The sequence below is a fragment of the Saccostrea cucullata genome, unplaced genomic scaffold, assembly GCF_032062105.1.
Source record: "Saccostrea cucullata isolate Sc308-1 unplaced genomic scaffold, CSIRO_AGI_Scuc_v1 ctg10846, whole genome shotgun sequence".
Lineage (NCBI taxonomy): Eukaryota > Metazoa > Mollusca > Bivalvia > Ostreida > Ostreidae > Saccostrea > Saccostrea cuccullata.
Window position 1 is genome coordinate 1 of NW_026922920.1, and position 20,816 is coordinate 20,816.

The following is a 20,816-nucleotide window of genomic DNA, read 5'->3' on the forward strand; positions in this document are numbered from 1 at the left end:
AATCGTTTTGACACATTAAAATATTGTCAATAAAATATGTTCAAATTAATTATAAGGAATCTCTGTCAAGTTCGTTGGCTATGCCAGGGACATCATCGACAGTTGGAATTGTGGGATAATTTATGCACACAGGCTTAGCACGCTATTTATATCCAACTATCGTTAATGCTCTGGAATACCAAACAAACTAGACAGTGATTTCTTAAACAATCCATCGACAATGGTATAGACAAAAATATATTTCTAATATATACTACTATATGAGAAAAAAATATTAAATATAGAATACAAAAGGCCTGTTAGGGTATTTCTAAGAGTCCTTGCCAACTGACGTCAGAAAAAGTACACAAAGCTGCATGAGATTTTCATGTGTATAAAATTCCTGACCGTTCACCTGGAGAAATTTTCTTTCAGGTGTGATTATCAAGAAATCAATTCACCTAACTCTCAAAGAGTTAGCAAAGAAAACAACTAGAATACTAGATACTGTATTTCTTGATATTAGATATCACTACTGTCTAGTTTTTTGGCTATGCCAACGACATCAAAACAGTTGTAACGGGATTTGCATGATTTCTTAAATTGATTTTCCCACGTCTTCGATGCCCTTACATACATGTACCAAACAAACTCGACAGTGATTCCATCACTTATTAAAAAACAATACCTGTCTGTTAACTTGAGGCATACTCAAAATTATTACCTATCTTCATAGTAGTTGTGTGACCAGAAACAACAAAAGAACATATCTGCTACAGCTTCAACCATATAACCAACATACGAAACATCTTCATTTAGTACAGAAGAACATGCTACCAGAGATTCAAACTGGGCTGCAACTTCGGGGTTCCTCATACAAAGAAGTCCCCCTCCTCGGCTCAATTGTTGCTCCTTTAATAATTTAATTATCGTTTTTTATTAAAGGTTTCTAATCAGCAAAACAAATTTACAAAATTACTTTGAAAATATTGATTACTCAATCAATGTAGTTTTCCTTCCCTTAAGTCATTAACGATATGGATTATTTGCCAATTTTAAAATTACATTTCTGTTCAGATCTCCAATGCATATGAAATCCTTTGTCACCGCCCACTTTGAGCTGTCAGATGAAGACATCCATTGTAATACATGAGGATTTGGCAGTGGAAGCATGAACATTAACAGTCTTACTTGTCGCATCTGTAAGAGTTTAAAAGTAATGTTTTATTTATTCTCTCTCTCTCTCTCTCTCTCTCTCTCTCTCTCTCTCTCTCTCTCTCTCTCCATCCACCCACATAGACCCTCTCACTCCTACACACCTACACCCACCCTCCCCTTTAACATACGTATACACACAGGTTATATGTCTTTAAGAAAACGAAAATTTACATGATTATTTTTTAATAATTAGTTTTCTGTTTATTGTCGTAATTGAAATGACGACTCTCAACTTTCATGAATAGTAATTAACAATTAAGATTCTCTCTCTCTCTCTCTCTCTCTCTCTCTCTCTCTCTCTCTCTCTCTCTCTCTCTCTCTCTCTCTCTCTCTCTCTCCAATGCAAACCCTCTCACAACTTTACACCTACACATCCACACAAACACACCCTGTTTAACATATGTATATACACAGACTTAATGTCCATTACAAAAACGAAAATTTACATGATTATTTTTTAACTCAGCTGAAGTTCTAGGTGTCGTATGAACTGTCATTTCCTTGCGACTTAATCTACGTCTGGCAAACTCAAAAACATCTGAAAAATTTAGAATAAGTAGGAATGATATGATGTTGATTTGTCGAGTACATAATTATGAAAATGTGTTTATTGAATGAATACAATGCATATTTCACTATCGGATAATATGGGACCCTACTCATAATACATGGACTATGGCATGAAATTGAAGAAAGTTAAATATATTAAATTGTTTGTTAAATTCTTAATGTACTATAAAACTTTATTTTATCAGCAGTCTCTTTTACAATCATCATTTCGTAAGTTCTATGGTGATACATTGGGTTGTCAGCAAATACAATATAAATTTATCACTGAGTCCAATGCTGACTGACGTTTTTCATACTAATTGTTGGTCCATTATTTACACACTGAATTGACCACGGATTTTTATGGAATCCGGATAGGGCCACGCAGTTCACTATCGCATCATCGCACCATCGAGATTTAGGTCGATAGTGCGATGAAGAGATAATGCGATGACGATAAAGCGATGGTGCGAAAACGATGAAGTGATGGTGCGATGACGATGATGCTATGGCGCGACAATGCGATGACGATGGTGCGATAATGCGATGACACGATGGTGCGATAGTGATGACACGATGGTGCGATGACGATAGTGCGATAGTACGATGACGATGAAGCGATATTCACTATCGCTCAATCGTGCTATCGCACCATCGTCATCGCATTATCGCGCCATAGCATCATCGTCATCGCGCTATCGCATCATCGCTTCATCATTATCGCACCACCGTTTCATCGTTATCGCGCCATCGACCTTTAAGTTGATGCTCGATGGTGCGATAGTGAACTGTTTGGCCCTATGCGGATTCCATAGATTTTCCTATGTTTGCTCTCCTCCTGTTTTGTTTTGTTTGAATATTGTTTGTTATTTCAGTTTATTTCATTTAGAGCTTTTTGAGATTTCAAGATATAATATCTCTTAAAATTCAATATTAATTTTTTGAATGAAAACTAAAATAAATGTAGAAATACATATATATAAGTGTTCAGATTAATAATCAAAAATGCGCATGTTTGAATTACAAATGTAATTCTGTTATCCATAGCGAAAAAAACTTAAAGCAAATTTTATAAGAAGTTAATTTAGAGGGACATTATTTGAATGCTTAAAGAACATACTTTAATAAGACATTACTTTCTTTCAAAAGAAAGGAATAAGTTTTCAATAACCCTCTCTTATAATTTTGATTTCTTATTTAACAATTTATGTAAACATTTTTTCAGTTATTATGCATGGATGAATGTATAAATAATAATTAAAGTATTTGAAAGTTTATAAAGATGGAATCCAACACAAAAGTAAAGTTTTGTTCAATGATATTTTGCAATCGATTTAGGGTGTCAAAAACTTAATTTTAACTGATATAATAGGCAATTGCAAAACCCAAGATACACATATACTGAACTGTAAATAGAAAAGAAAAAAAATTATCATGTATATATTACATATTTTTTTGTACCTTTTTCGCTCTTTATGCTTTGCTAAAGAAATATACTGGATTGAAGGCATTTTCCACTAAAAATTTTTTAAAAAATTGTTGAAAACATATATGTATATAAACAAGTACTTTTGTAATAAAATTGAGATGTATTTATTATGAAAACACTTTGAACAATTCAGTTTTAAAAATTGTCATATAAAATTGCAATAACACCATAAAACGACCATTCGATAATTACAGGTTTCAATAGAATTTTTACAGATTAAAGTGTAAATTTTTCTCAAATTCAATAAATTCTACAACACAGGAATTAAAAAATCTAAATTTGATTATTATTTTTGTTTTGTTTTTTTTAATTTACAATGTGGTGTTATGTAGGTGCATGTATTTAAATCTTTAGGAGAAGCACGCAAGATAACAGTGATATTTTTAACCGATTAACTTGAGACAAAGTAATCACGATTCATTTATGCTTGTCAATTGGTTTAATTAATAGTATTTAATATGTCTCCTTACTTTTCAATGTTTGTTTCTGATCCTTGTCCAGTGATATGCAGATGATTATTTGACTGCTCTCCAAATACCTCTCGGGAAAAACATAGGTGTATTTTGAATTGAAAGGCATCGGGAAACGAGGGGTACTTGTAATCATCCAAAAGCCTCCAAGTTCATCAAAAGCAAACGCGCCTGGAAAAAAGTTCATGAGCGGTATGTTTGTTGATAAAATATGTCAGTAATACTAGTATACAATGTGCTAATCAGTTTTCTCAAGATATAATAAAAAAATATCTCCATATTAAAGTCACATTTTATATTTAATACCTTACAAGTTAGATAATAAAATAAACATATCATCTGAGATAAATGCGAAATACCTTAAAACCACATATTTTCTTGCTGTCAAATTTTCGTGGTTTGAGGAAAAATATAGGTTTGTGATGATTTGATTTCGTGGATGAAGGATTATTGTGTAATTATATCTGTGAAAAAAATCCTTTCATGGAGGACTTAAATTCATGGGTCTCTTCATTCATTGAAAACCACGAAAATTAAACCATCAAAAAATTGGTGATTTTACAGTGAGCGATGGTTGTTTAGCTTGTTTACAGAAAGCGTCCAAACCTTTTGTTTGTCCAGCTATGGTTGCAACTCTTTCCGTATTTGGAGGTTGGTCATTATACATTACAAAGTCTAACCCTGAGTTATTAGGCCGATCCTGAGAATAGTAATTCAACATTCAATTTGATTATAGAAAAATGTTGCTTTAGGATGTTTCTTACAATTGAATATCATGCATGGTAGATATATTTGCCTTAAGTTGAATTTTGAAATTGGCAGGTGTTAACTAAAGAAATAAGGTTGTATATTGTTTCCAAAGGTATATTCTTCGTGTCATGTACAAATTATTAAAGGAATCCCTATATAGTTTGTTGAAGTAGATTAGATCCCAGGAACATGAAACTTCCTAAGCTTAAGTCAAAATATTCATTTTGTATTTAATTTTTTGTTGAGCAGATCAAAAATAAAATACATTGTATGTTTCAATTTTGATTCAAAAAGGGGTTTGGTTGCAAATTTTGAAATAAATGAACTTGTTTTTAAAATAATTAGAGTTGAAGTGCAAGTAAGTTTCACCATCCCAGGGCATTAATTATAGTTCGAAATGGGATAATCTGCATAACGGAAAGTCCGTAATGCATAAATTATCACAACTATCGATCGTTAATATAGTTTGCATACCAAATAAATTAGATAATGATTTCTTATATTTACATTTATATATGACGTAAATGTGTAGATACAACAAATTGTTGTCTACTTTGTGTACTTGATTAAAAATACACGAGGGCTCCCATGTTTAGTTCAATAGTCTTCGCCCACTGACGTAAGATGCAAAGGCAATCCCACAAGACGATATGCATATCAGGCACTTACTATTCACTTCGCGAAATTTACACTAGAAAACATTCATCATTGAATTATTTCTACAAATATCATATTTTAAAAATACTCTTATCACTTCGTCAAAAATGTTTTCTTCAAGAAAAACTCTCATGTTGGTAATATATAGTTAAGCATGAGACAACACATTTCTTTGATAAATGCATTTCAGTTTATTAACCAACTTACATATATTTGTTGGAGTGTATTGTATATTGGTGTGAATTTGTCATCAATTCCAATTTCAGAAAATGCCCACTTCTGCTGTTTTGAGGTTATGTAAATAAAGGCGTTTCCCTTCTGAACAAGTCTATTTTCATCATTTATTTTCCTGGGAAGTTTGTACAGAACAAACCTGAAACCGTATTTCAGTTGTAAGATAAAACGAAATAATTATTATAGCACATGAAACTACAGCGAAAGTAACATTTATGTTGAAACTGTATTTAATTTATATATCTTTATTATTACATTTCCATTCTTACTCAGAGATAAATTACAAATAATAAATAAATAACTTTCTTTCTACATAAAATCTACTAGTTCATTGATAGGCGCGGTTGAAAAAATCCAGTGAGGAGCGGGTCAAATAGACAAAGAAGCAGACGTTGTAGCACGTGAATTTGTGGAATCAAGAGCATGTAAATATAAGGAATAAGTGTCTTTTTTTTTTCATGACCATGATCAATCGATTGGCTTGCGCGATAATTTTATGCATAAACGCCTTCGGTGTTTATACAAATTATCACACAAGATTACATCAAGAAACCAAAAAATAGACAGTTATTTCCTCAAGTATGTTTTTATATATAAAGTAAATTCATTCATAAAAATAGAAAAATGTACACTGTACATATTTACCAATCATCAGGAGGATTGTGGTGTCCAAACCCCTTACAACTGACGCCTAAACTAGGAACAATGCAGCGGAAAACAAAGAACAACAATATCCAATACGCTAACAAAATTTTTAAAGACATCATGGTCTTTCTAATAGCTATATTTATTTGATGCGTATTATGCAGTCTATTTTGTCTCTCTATTTCAATAAGGTTTATATATGCATGTGGTGCACATTTACTAGCACTAGTGCAAAATTCTCGGAAAATCTTCATATGGTCTTTTCCGGGAACTTTTTTCAGTGTTTTTATAGATCAAGGTCAAGACAGCGCCAATTTAAAAAAAAATATAATAATGATTGTAAGAAGAACAAACATGTTTAGCAATGACAAGCAAGAACATATTTATGCGTAATAGACCAGAAAGGTTGTAAACAGCGCAGTCAAGGAACACGCATTATTATCTTTAAATGAACACAAAGGATATCTAAAACGTAATTTATTCATGATATGTTGAGCGAATAAGATTATATAATTAGGTGCAAAATTTCAAAATGATTTTTATTTCATGGAAGTGCAACGTTTACATAAATTAGTTTAGAATATCAATTGGTATCAATAAGCTCACTTGACGACATCAAATCACAATTAATAGTTACAATATTCCATCTTTCTGATGTTAAAAAGAAATTCAATTATATGCATATCTTTCGATCAGAATTGCATGTCGTATCGTTGTGTAATTTTATCAATGGTGTAAATTTTAAGGGGATGTTCCAAATCCACAATTTGATTTACTAGTATATTAAATGTTCTTGGGGCTCTGCGAATTAAAAAGGGTCAAAATTAAATAAATGGATATAACTAACAGTATTCTAGCTCAAAAGTCTGTTCAAACAACAGAACAATACAAATCAGGAGCAAAGTAAAATGTTTCTTTAAAACATCATAGGTGAAATAAGGTGCCATTGAGGAGTGAGAATCCCTGCCGACCACATGGAACTTCTTATTAAAAATATTGTAACTGAACAATTATTTAATGTGTATGCATAACAGAAACCATTGACGAATATTTTTATCCTGAAAAGCAAATCTTTATTCTTATGCGGTCTACATGATAAATTTCAATATATCTGAATTGTTTAATGATTAACAGTATGCAACATCAAAAGTTATAGGTAATAAATTATAATATATTTTTCACATTCAAATCTAAAGAACAAGGTTCACTTGTGGCTTTTTGGCCCTGTGAATATCTGAAAAGCTGAAACTGCTTACTTTTAATTAACAATGCATTAATCATCATTTAGACCTCTAGAGATTGCTAGTCTATCAGAAATTACGTGGTTTTCTGGCTAGTCAATGTATTATGACGTGACGAAATGCGTTTATGCAATCATGCATACATGTATGTGTAAAATCTTATAATATAACATAATGGATAATAGAGGATTATAATAGTAAAGAGCTCTCTTGTATGGCATTTCTGTACACTCTTCATAATCATATTACTGTTTTTATGATATGAGTGTTGAGTGATTATCATGAATAAAGACCCCATGTGATCAATATAAACTAGTAGTAATGTGCTAGTATTGTGATCGGAGGGTATTGAGTTCGTTTCACTTACATTAAGGTGTTAACATTGCCTGTAATGATAGATTTTCCCGTATTTCCAGATCATGACAATGATATCTCGGCGGGTGGACCGAACGGCAGGTGATGCTCACTCCTGCATAGTACCTGATCCCATTTGTTAAAACCGAAGATTTCCTTCATGATTTGAATTTGACTACCTTGATTATAAATGAAATGGAATGTTACAAGTCCTTTTTCACTCAATCTGACATTTTATCATTTCATAAAATGCTGATAACATTTATCATCAGAGAATTAATTAATTTTAGTTTAAAATGAATAAAATCAAATAAGTAAGCAAAAACAAGTAAGGAAAACTCCATGTCTGATTAATAATTGGGGCTTTTAGATTTTTTTTTTTTTTTTTTTTGCATTCTTCGTAGACCTGTTTTTCTTCTGTTTCCTAGTATAATTATCATTCATTTTTGATAATACACGCTCTTTCTCGGAAACTATCCGACCTATTAAAATGATTTTTTTTCCAAGCATGATGCATTTTTATAATTTCTTCAGATATTTTTTTAAACTTTAAGATAAATCATTTCCGTTGACTTTTTTCTCCGATTTTCATTTTTTTTAAATTGTCTAAAAATATAATCTTAAAAAAAATCAGGAAGAAATATAAGCTTTTTGATTGTGAAATGTGAGCTTCGGGGTATCATAGGTTAAATGCCTTTTATTTTTGGCATAAAACTCTCACTACTGGTTGACACCGAAAGTTATATTTACATGTATTTTAGCGATTTTTTATTGAAACAATTTTGAATAATTGAAATTTGGACGATGTTCATAAAGAGAATTGAAAACTAAATAGATCCGTCAAAAATACCTCTGGTGTTTGAAATTGATTTTAAAGATTCGTGCACGTGGCTTGTCACAATAGATAGTTTTTGATTGACCAAGAGTTACTTCCTGTTGGCCGCCATACTGGAGGTCCAAATTCTCATATTCCTTCATTGTTCAACCAATTAAAAATTTTTATATTTGCTATTTTGAATTAGAAATCTTTATTTTTCTGAAGTATATAAATTTTTGGAATCCTCCTTTATTTAAAAAAAATTATTTGATAAAGATTTTCCACCAAATATTTCTGCTATATTTTCTTAAACTTGGTAAGACAAAGAGGGAAAATCACTGAGTCGACCTCCAATATGGCGGCCAACGGGAGGTAACTTTCGCTAAATTCAGGCCTATCGAAAACTATCTATAACCAGTAGTGTCGACCATACGCCCCAAAAAGTCCGGAAATTGTCAAAACATCAATATTTTGTAACTTTAATGGTGTAATTTTTTTCTCCAATGTCAGACAACACTTTCCTCAATAATAAATAATTTTTCCCAACAATATACCATTGAAATATTGCTATTTTAACAAGTTTCTTCTCAAAACAATTAAAGTACTATATTTTACCAGGCAATTGTTCAGGATATCATGTGTTTCCTATATAATTAATTTATTCTTTTGAATTGTCAATATGACAATTTCTGGTATACTTAACATTTTAGACATTTGAAACACAAAATAGTAACAATTATGAATTTTATTTGATAAAAATCTGAAATTTAGCATAGATTCTCCTGAATAGTGTCGAAGTACATAGTATTTCTATGATATTTGTACAGTTAAAAACTGTGCTGTAGGGTGAGTGTTTCCAATACGCACATGTTCCCAACCAAGGAATCATGAAAAAAATTCCTGCAACTTGTATAAATTACTCATATAAAGTTGGCAAAAATTAGCAAGGTATGAATCAATATGGTATCACCTTAACGGAAGACATGAAGCACTTAGCTTTAACACTTAGTTCAGAAAGGTTTATAACTGATGGCTAAATACGTAGCAATCTGTTTTTAACGAAAATTGTGTGAATGCTTAAATCAGATTGACAGTAATTATGGACGTAAAAAATAAAGGGTATAATATACCGAGTGTGACCAATCGGCGGGGGATGCTCTGTCCTCCATGGCACCTAAACCCACTTTTAATGTTTTGAAGGTCCATGTTTGCTCTGCTTCATTTTTGTGTTGTTTAATAGACTTTAAGCTTGAAAACTGCTCGTTATCTGTATTCAATGAGAGCATGTAAACATATCAATAATTCATAGATATTACCATCTTTGGAAATCTAATGTATGAATGCAAGTGCTTGACATAACGTTTGTGCCAAGACTTACTTCTTATTTTATATCTCTGTCATAGATATTGCCTTCACTTAAAGTTTCTTTTATCAACAATAACAGACATGATTGACCGCTGCTTTTTCAATTCATTGTTTGATTTTATATTTGTTTACGTCCCATTCTAGAATTTTTCCCTCATGTAGAGATGTCAACGTATACTAGCGAATGACTTCAAATTTTGATTTTTACTCGGCACTCAAGGTCATTGAACAGTGAGTGATTTTATCATGCCAACGTCTGCCGTGAAACGGGACCTCGGTTTTTGAGGTCTCATCCGAGCGCATGGCAAAGGAACAGTTGCTATCCATTTTTTATTGACTTATCGACTCAGGACCTCCCGACCATGAAGCGAGCGCTCTACCGACTGAGCTACTGTCAACGTGCTTTTTTTTCAATTTAAATGGAAGTCATAAATTTACTTATTTCATCATTGGTCATTTGCAAAATTTTTGTACTTATATATTCCGATTGTGCACATATACAGTATGATGCAATATATATTCGTACAAAATGGCGGCGTGTTTACACTCGCGACGAAAGTAGGTCAACATTGTAACTCGTTTATTCCATTTCAGAAATTAAATAAATCAAAAATAACTTACCTAGTACTTTGTAAGGTGACCCTTTAAGCGTATTACACTTAGTAACCGTCTCGGAATAGTCCTGTACAGGCTTTTGACATACTCTGGTGTAATGTCAGTCCAGATGCGCTGGATTTCACGGAAGAGATCGTCTTTGTTCTCAATTCGCCCTATCCTTCCTTGAAGCTTTCTTTTAATAAGGAGCCACAGATTTTCAATTATATTTAAGTCTGGACTCTGGGCTGGCCAGCTCATCGTTGTAATCCCGTTCCTGTGCAAATAATCCTGAGTCGAACGTGCACGGTGTACAGGCGCATTGTCGTCTTGGAAAATATAATTTCCAGTCGGAAAATGACGGGCTAAAACTGGCCACAAATTGTCGTCTAAGATTGTCTGATATTTATCAGCATTTATATTTCCATCCACTTCAGAAATAGTGCCGACTCCATGCCAGGTGATACATCCCCAGATCATAACTTGGTAACATGGTTTTGTTTTGCGCGCCTCTACCAAATCCGGCCTCCAACCTTCTCCCCGTTTCCTCCAAATATACACACGAGAGTCTTGTCCCACAACAATCTTGGATTCATCTGAGAATATAACTTTTCTCCAAAAGTTGTCAACAGTGACTTTTCTCTTTTCACGACACCAAGATAAACGCTTTCTCCTATTTACCTCTCGAATTACCAGCTTTTTCTTTGCAACCCGTCTCACGAATCCATGTTTATGCAGATGTAATTGTACAGTTCGTTTAGATATTGGCCGTTCTTTATTTTCATTGAATTTGTCCGTTATATCCTGTAAACTCTCTCTTCTGTGGGTTTTTACGAGCCTTTCTAGCTTCCGATAGTCTCGGGCTGTCACGACAGGTTTCCTGCCTCGTCTCGGGATGTTTTCTATGAAACCTCGGCGCTCTACACGCTTCTTAAAACTGGCGATTGTAGTCCTGGACACATCTAATGTTTCTGACACGTAACTGATAGTTTTTCCTTCTTGTAATAATTTCCAAGCGATTTCTTTTACCTGGTTGCTTAATTCTTTCCCTTTTCGCCCCATCTTGTTTTCGCCGGTTCAGATTTGTTTACGTAGCAGACGACAATAAAATCACGTGACACATGAGATGTCACATGATTAAAAATGTTAAAAATAACTACCGAAATTCCAGTCTCTATTTATAAACTACTTTATTTCCCCTATAAATATATAAGTCGGAACGCGCGTGTAAACAGGTCGCCATTTTGTACGAATATATATTGCATCATACTGTATATACTTTGAAGCTGATATTAAAACAATCTTTTAGAATTTTCATGCGTACCAATGGCGCCCAGTTATTAGTAAACACATAATTCATATGAAGCAGAATTTATTTCAGATTTTATACATAAGAAAAAGAAAAAAAAATTGCTGTGGCATTTTACACTACATTTAGATATATCAACAGCGAATGATCAATTAACAATAGTTATTTCTATTCATATGTTGACACATTTCTCCCAATGTGCTTGAAATTGTGGATACCACAGGGTCTGTCATATCCTTTGAAATTCGGATATTTTGTTCCGAAAAAGACGTAAATGATAACCCAAGTACAAAGCATCATGAAAATCAAAATGACTTTAACTTTTTCAATAGTCAACTTCCCTTACTTTTGTAGCAATATACCTTCATCGCCTGCAAACCATGTTAAACCATGTTAATTTCTTTCAGTAGATTCGATACGCATCACCTCCAAACCAAGTTTATACACATATATCAGTGGATTCGATACGCAAGTGCATGATTTAGGTTTGAAAAATTTTCAAAACGATTTAGGTTTTTCAAAAAAAAAAACTGATGAAACAAGAATATCAGCAGTTTTGATTAAAGTCATTTTGTAATTTCTTTATTCTATGGTGGATTCAATGACCATGTCAGCAAATACAATTTATGAATAAGTCAATGTAAACTGACGTTCTTAATAGTAATTGAGAGGCAATTATTAACACACAAAATTGTCGACAAATTATTACGTTATGCTCTCTAGAATGTCTGATTAAGCATTTTATTCCTCGAAATCTATTTACAAAATACTTGACATAAATAACGGCTAATTTTCACTTCTCTGTCAGCTAGCCGTATCATGATTGCTAAATTGTAAATCACGCCAAGTAAAATATTGTAAGATTATTTCACGAAGATACTCACATTGATACAAGATGTTTACAAATTGGATTCAATCGCATATATATGTTAATGCATTGATGGTAAAAGTATAAAAGTACAGTACCGACCAGACCCAACCTGACACAAGTCCCGGGGACTGCTTTCTGAGACTGCTAAAGCAGTCCCACAGCGGTCCCAGAGCAGTCCCACAGCGGTCCCAGAGCAGTCCCACAGCAGTCCCACAGCCGTCCCAGCAGTCCCAGAAAGCAGTCCCAGCAGTCCCAGTGGGCGGGGTTTATTAATTAATGGGCGGAGCTAACTCAGAAATGAGATTTCCAATAAACAATGGAACTATAAAAGGCAGTAGAAATTGATTCTGGGTAGTATGCCAGGAATCCTTACATGTACGCGAAGGTCATTTATAAACAGAACATGTATGCGCCTAAAAATTGAAATAATTATAATATTTATTGGAGGAAGAAGGCTTTCACACTTACATGTACATATATGAATTACACTGAACATGGATATTTAATCACAATTCTTGGGTATATTAATAATTCCTCTGTGATTGATACTGGTTCCCATATTTATTTTTATACAGAAAATTAAACGTGAATTAATTATTTTCCACCAGAAGAAGCTTTAATAGATCTTATCATTATGTGACCAATTTAGACTATTGGGATACTCTAAAGTTAGAGTTTTTTTAGTTATTGGGGCTTTTTAAAAAAAATTTTGTTAATTTTGCCAAGTATTATTTTTCAATCATGATTATTTTTACTGACATGACAATTTAATTACCGTTAATGCCTAGTTCTATAAAACTCAGTTTTAAGTGTTTTATTTGTAAATGTTAGAGTGTACATCTGTAAATCACCAGAATGGAAACTTCAGATTATGTTCAAAATTAATTAATCCCAAAAGAAATTTATACACATTTCATTTATCACATTTTTTTTGCATTAAATAAATTGAAATTAGGGTCATTGTTTACCAGCATGTTCAATGATGTGTAACACCGATACAAATACCCAAATAACATATATCGATTTTTCTGCCCAAAGGCGATTGAAACAATGGGTGTTGATACCATCTTATAAACATTAATCGGCCAGGTAAACACAAGCAAAACAGATAAGAAATAAATCACAATTCCCGGTATTTTCATTTTTTAAAAAAATAAATATACCCTTTTAATAACTTGTTTATTCATTTAAAGCTACCGGTAATTAATTAATTACCCAATGATTATTCACATAGTTTATGTTACGGGAGAATGGTAGCATAATTTTATTTCATGGTCATTTAATAAATTGTTGGGTTTTATTTGAGGGTTACATGGAATACAGCTGTACTCTTTTTTTAGCGTGGTTCTTATAAAATGTGTAGCATTTTCATATTTCATTGTAATGATTATTTTTAAATAGTACATGTACCAATGCAAATTTTGAGTACAAATTAAAATTTAAATTAGATAATTAAAAAAGGCCCAAATATAGCTATTTTTTTCTCATAAACTTGTAGTTTATTTTTAGGGATAAAAATTTTCTCATGAATTCCTTATTTATCAACCTAATTTTTTTTTAATCTAAAAACACATTAATTTGTGTCAGTATACAGTCCCTGAAAATATAAATTAACTCTAATAATCTCTACTTATTAAAAGAATGTAAGAAATCCTTGCTTATTAAACAGTTTAAACTCCTCTCTGCTGCAAGTAAACAAAACAATAGGGAGCCTGCAAATTCAGAATACACAAGGGGGCGGAGCTATCATGTCACTCAGAACCTTTTTCACACATGAGTGAACAAAGCAGTCCCAGAAAGCAGTCCCAGGGGCAGCTGGGACTGCTGGGACTGCTTTTCATAGCAGTCCCAGAGCAGTCCCACAGCAGTCCCACAGCGGTCCCAAAGCAGACCCGGGGTCTGCTTTCTGGGACTGCTTTGGTGTCAGGTTGGGTCTGGTCGGTACTGTAGCTTATGTATGTATCTTGCAAATTGTTAAAATTAGTTAATCAAGTGATCCAGTCTCCTCAAACTCGACATTTTTCATGTAAAACTCTTCGTTTGTGCTTGTTTTGGTTCTCAAACTTTCTTTTTCAAAACTCTCCTTTTCATGGCTTATTTCTCTACTGCCAGCATATAACATGCTGGATTCACTGAAAAAACAAATAACAGGATAAAATGATCGAACATCAAATCAGAAGAGTCATAAGTGCGAAATTAGTCAAACGTGTAATATATTGAACATTAACATTTCTGTTATAGAAAATCAAAAATAGTCGTAATATCATTTTTGTTTTTAATCAATATTATTTTGCACGAAATAACTAAACAACAACTATATTGTTATCCTATTTTTAATTTGGAAATAATCAATGAAGGTTATCTATAATTAATTAGAAAGAAACAGGGACAAAAGAACTCGTCTTCTCATGAAATAAATTCTTCATGGTTTTTGTTCCCTTCCCTTTCGCATTTTACATATGAAAATTGCATTTTATCTCCCAAAAAAAGACAAAGAACATCAAATTGTATTTTGTCTCAATTAAGATTTGTTCATTTTACGTGTAAGATACACATTACAGATATAATATTCATATGGTTTCTTGACAGAACTGTAGATGCAAGGACTTGTACTAACTTTACTATCATGTATTTTTAACTCTAAGTACATAAAATAGGAAGATTTTAAATTTCTATTTCTGACAGCACATTTGGATCATTGTAAAATTATAGATATATATAAAAGTGTACTTATTTCAATATTAATATTTCGAGAAAGATTTATATATCAATCTTACATTGAAACATAAAAATTTGCTTTACCATATTTTAGCTTGATAATTTTTATCAAGCTTTTTCTTCTGTACGCCTTTTTAAGATGTCATCATTTAGAATATATTTGATTCTTATTCTTACCTTAGATCTGCAAGTCTGAAATAAAAACAATAAACAGTGTCAATCCGTTACACTACTAAAGAAAATCTAATTGACATTCATAATCACTTCGGAGAGGATTTTTTTCCATTTTTACTTGTTCTTTATGAAATAAATACTCCCCATCTTTTTATATTGAAACGACGATTAATTTGATACTCTAAGCCGGGCAAAAATGAATTCAATGGCACGAGCATGAATTGTAAACAAGTTAAGAGTGACTAGTTTACAATCTGTTATTGTTCAAGAAATTTCTAAATTGTATTACATTATGTTCAAAACCAACAAAACCGATTAAAAGTCTTGATTTCTACGTACAGTATCTAACAAAGCATAATTGCATATTTATCTGGTAATATGTAAATGCCTTTCATATGATTGTATGATAAATGAAAAAAATATTTGGCAAAACTTTTTCCTCTAACTTTAATAAAATTGATTATGAATGAGAGTAATACATAATTAGTAGCACTTTATCATGGCATGATTCCAGATCTGATAATTCAAAGGGAAGTAATTTACATCGCTTTGTATTTTTATACAAGAAATTGGTTTAACATTAACTTTAAAAAGTGCAATTCAGAAATCAAACTTGCCAACAGAACAAATTTCATGAAAATGAATTACTTTGTGACAACGATGTCAACCATGATGCGAAATTCTCCCCTCAGTCTCGTGCATCTTTGTCGATTATTCGAAGATGAGCAATTAGATTCCATTTTCTTCCATAATTCTTGAACTTTTGCAACCTTTTCTTGCAATTGTATCAGTTGTGCTTTATAACTTTTCTTGAACTTCTGTATCTCTGTTTCCGATTTGTTCATCTAAAATCAAAAATATAATTTTATGTCATTAGTACTCTCTATTCGGATAAAATAGAAAAAGAAATTGATGAAAAACCTACACTATACTCTATACTCTATTAAAAAATGGTTTTAAAATTTCCTTATTTGTGAAGCAATATCATTATCATCTGCATATCGGATTTAAATCTCAAGTTGTTTCATTATGCAAGAGCTTGTACTTTTGAACCAGCTCTAAAACGAGTCACTGAGCAAATTCAATATCATTAAAAGTAACAAAGAGCACACAGCGAAACTAGTTCAGGAGAAATGCATTTTCCTTCATGGTATCTGTTTCAATTCCTAATTTGTTTTTATTTTTTATAAATTGTCCTCGATTATACTCAGATTGTCAGATTTTTAAATCTCTTATTTTGATCTTTTTGCAGGTTGTTATCTTTTAGCTTATTGACGCTATTTCAACATGCATATATTTTCAAATTAAACTGACACCTACTTTCATTTGATACTGTTGTGCAAGGTATCGCCGTTCTGCCTCAAGTCGAATGTTGTAGATATTCCTTATGATATTTGTTGTCTGCATGATCTGTGCGTCCCAATACTGTTGAATTCTTGTTTTGTCAAATACCCACTCATCATACATCCTCATTCCGATGGTCTGAAATAGATCATTTGATTGTATTTTACTGTAACAGGGCATGCGTACTGATGAATATTGTTTTGATTAATTTTTAAGACTCAAAAATTTGCTTTAGTCTCTATGCAGAAGCACACTTATATTAGGTATTACAATTATACAGAGATGCAAATAATACATGCCTCGTTGAATGTTGTTTTGAAGAAAGATAATTCTGCATTGCACATGGAGAGTCGATTGTGAGTATTCTTCAAAATCCGATCTTTTGTGTTTGCAAATGTTACATTCCACTGTAAAAGGTGATCATTTAATTGTACAATTGTATTACTGTTGGTATATGTTAGTTTTGAGAATACAAATTCAAATATTAAAATAAATACAATGTGAATGAATATATTTAATTTAAGCAGAAACCTCTCTCATTTGGCTAACTGTGGACGATAATTTTTCATTGCTCTCTGACAGGGTGGCAACCTTTTCTTCTAGTGACTTTATTCTGATATTTTTATTTTCCAATGCACTTTTATATCTGTAAAGCAGATGTCATTTTTTGTATAGTTTCTACAGTATTTGCAATAATTAAAAATGAAGAAAAGTGCTGAATATCAACCCTTGAAATTTGTTCATAAAACTGTGACCGGGTAAAGGTTGGATTTTCTTTTAAAGCCTATTTTGCGCTTCACATTGAACTCAAAATAATGTTTTCTTTTAAGTATTAAAAGCATACCTGATTTCATTCTTCTCAAGTTCTTCGATTCGTTCCCGCTCTTTGCTGCAAACTTTTGACACATCCGTGAATTTGTCTTTCGTTTCATCCCAGTGCAGCTGATATTGAGATCTGACCCTTTCTTCTATACTGATTTCTTGTTTTGTAAATTGATCAACCGTTGTTTTCAACGACAAAATCCTCTCATGGAGTTCCTGTATTCTCGGATGATAATACGATACGTTCCGTATCAGAACCTCAAGGTCTTCTCTCAACTGATAAATATCTTCTAGTTCTAGGATGTCGCCTTCTTCAGTCGTTGACATACCACTCAAAATCAACAACAGGGAACGAACATTGAAATCTATGTCCGCATAAATGTGCGACTGTGGCACACAGGGTGTTGGACAGGTTTCCATTGTGAAGCTAAGTAAGTTCGAAAGTACGGATAGAACTCGCAGAATTGCTTTTATATAATATGAGCTTTATGCTGCACTGAGCACAATTACTGAGAAAGCATGTTTCTTGGAATCTTGGTATTTATATGAAAATAAGTTGATATACTCAACGACGAAAACTATCAAGCATGTGTATGCAAATCTGAACAAATCAAGACTATGCTCGAATGGTTGTTAAAGAAAATAAGAATTTGCAGGTGCATTTGTCGTCAGCGGAATTAATTCTTTACTACTCCTATTTAAAGTCTTACACAGTTCTACTTTTTAGGCATACATAAATAAAGATAATGTTATTATATTATCCTCAATTGTAAATTGAATTTCGTAAATGCTCATATAATCTTGCCTTTCTAAGATGCATTTTAGACAGATATTTTTTAAACGAGAAAAGGCATCATATTATTAAAAAATGAATCTATAAAGGTGGATTGTGCCGTTTTAGAATGCATGTATGTATTAACATGTTTTAATATTGATACAGTACTTATCCCTTTTTCAAGTTTGCTACTGTTCTCATTTAATCGAGTACGTCATATTATTCAGCCTTCAAACTAATTCTTCTTATTCTATTAAATTCGAAAGCTCTTTCAAGAAACTGCAGATAAATGTGGGTATGTCCTTGCCAAATTTGAATTTGTATATTACCTCCATGCAGTATGAATTATTTGCATTTATCACACTATCAAATTATATTACATAGGGAGATACACTACGCAGCATTGTTAAGGCTTGAATAAGAGGTAGGGGCCTAATTTATACGGGAAAAGTTTACTGTGACGTCACACAAAACTATGACTTTTATGTATTTCTTATTATACCTAAAAATGAAATAGTTTACAACTTTTAACTGTATTAGCATAATAAACAACAATAAAACTTATCAATGCATTTAAAAAACTTACAAGTTAAATCCCATGTAGCTGGTTATAGACAAAGCACTGATCGCGATGAACTTGTAAACATGACGTTATTTTGGTAAAAATGACGTATTTCATATGCTGTGAGAGGCAGATTGAGGAATTTTTTAACAATGAAAAATGCGTTTTATTATTAAACGGAATATTATTTATCAGGTTTTAAAAGTCGATAATACCAATGTATATCCTTTGTTAAGTGCGATTATTCATTAACTATCAAGAGAATGTATTTTATTAATTATGTCGTGTTTTTATGTGCAGGTTACGTATATTTTACAATGAGATGCCTAATAAAATCGTACTTTCGCAAGGGCATACACTAAATAGATCTTAACCATTTTTTGAATATCGATAAAGGATATTTCTCTTAACTTGAAAAGTGCTGCTGCTTTCTTTAAATCAAGGGCGTGGTTTTATAAGTACACAAAATATTTGGTAAAAGTCAAACATATTTCGACATTGGCTCATTTACCTGCAAATTTAACTATTAAAACGCGAATTCTATTCAAAGCAGCAGCACTTTTCAGAAACTACAAAGTATGCAGAAACAATTGATAGCTTGAATTTTTAATTTCAACTAGGGTATGCCCTTGCTATATTGAAATTTGTTCATGACCTACATTCAGTACACGAACTCTGCATTTATCACGTGACTGTCCATCGTTGGGACCAAACTTCATACAGTACGGAGTGGTTTATACTATGCTTTTTCCATAAGTATTTGAGTTCTGTGATAATAAAACAGCTTAATTAAAATAAATTCAGTTTTAAAAAAAGTCCCTCTTTTTTGCACGTCTATTTTCCGTTGATTTCTCATAGTAGGCCTTAACAGTGCTGCGTACCTTCTATGAATGATAAATTGACATGGCATAACACACAATATTCAAGTTAAAAGACATTACTGACAAATCAAAAATCAGAGCGGGGTATGATACATTCTATCAATGAAATATGGAAATAATAAACAGTATTCAAGTTACAAGACACAACTGTCAAATCACAATATGACACCCTTGAACATAACACATCAGATATGGATGCCATGGAGGAGCGAGCATCTTTTGCCCTCTGATCACACCCGCTGTATGCACATTTGAGAATACAGTTGGTAAAAAAAACAACCATTTTGAATAATTGCAGTCAGAATTTGACCTTATACGAGGTTGTGTTTGATGACAATGACATTGCTCTGCCTACATTAAAAAATAATAATGGTTAAAGATACCTAATTGTATGTAGTTTAAAATAGGTGGATTTTAAAAAACATGCAAACTCAGTGATTGAAAAGAATTATAATTTCTTTAAATTTTTGTTAAGAATTGCAAAATGACAACTTTATTTAATAGGCACCGTTTTATGCTAAAACTTAATAATGTAAATCTTTGAACTCTGTCCATGGAATTAAAAGTACTTTTTTCGGGCTGATTAATTTGTTTGCAAAGGTGAACTCAGGTGTACGGAATCCAGTTGGTACAAAGTAGAAAAAAATATTTTATCTTGCACCCGCCTGATTCTGTATACTGAGGAATCATTTTAATTCGTTAGGGTCGATGTTCGTTGGTAAGCAAAAGTTGACCTGTTCGTGGGGTTAAATTTCGTGGGTTACTCGTAAATATGATGGTTCAATGAATCAATAATTATGTTAACAAAATGAACGTTCGAGGGGATGTAAATTCGTGGGTAAGGGTGACCCACAAAATCCACGAATATGGTCCCCTACGTATAATGATGATTCTACCGAACAGGGAAATTTATGCCATCGTTTCATTTTCGCATATTTCGCACAACACTTATTTGGCAAACTTAAAACCGAGCGAATGGTCGCCCAAGTGGCATAATA

At 32.3% G+C, this 20,816-nt stretch overlaps 2 protein-coding genes across 2 annotated transcripts; both read right to left on the minus strand.

Annotated features, from left to right (window-relative positions):
• Positions 1-703: 703 nt before the first annotated feature.
• LOC134262803 (deoxyribonuclease-2-alpha-like) lies at positions 704-6,661 on the minus strand (the record flags this gene model as incomplete). Its single annotated transcript, XM_062745130.1, has 7 exons — positions 5,992-6,661; positions 5,320-5,485; positions 4,312-4,405; positions 3,706-3,876; positions 1,644-1,735; positions 1,045-1,179; positions 704-891 (listed from the first exon to the last, which is right to left on the minus strand). Coding segments are annotated over exons 1-7 (1,100 nt in total), but the record flags the coding sequence as incomplete, so codon positions are not given.
• A 7,865-nt stretch (positions 6,662-14,526) lies between these two features.
• Positions 14,527-18,020, minus strand: LOC134262804 (keratin, type I cytoskeletal 20-like). Its single transcript, XM_062745131.1, has 6 exons — positions 17,623-18,020; positions 17,310-17,424; positions 16,755-16,916; positions 16,083-16,279; positions 15,438-15,452; positions 14,527-14,674 (listed from the first exon to the last, which is right to left on the minus strand). The coding sequence occupies exons 1-6, from the start codon at positions 18,018-18,020 to the stop codon at positions 14,527-14,529; spliced, it is 1,035 nt and encodes a 344-aa protein (XP_062601115.1).
• Between the last annotated feature and the right edge of the window lie 2,796 nt (positions 18,021-20,816).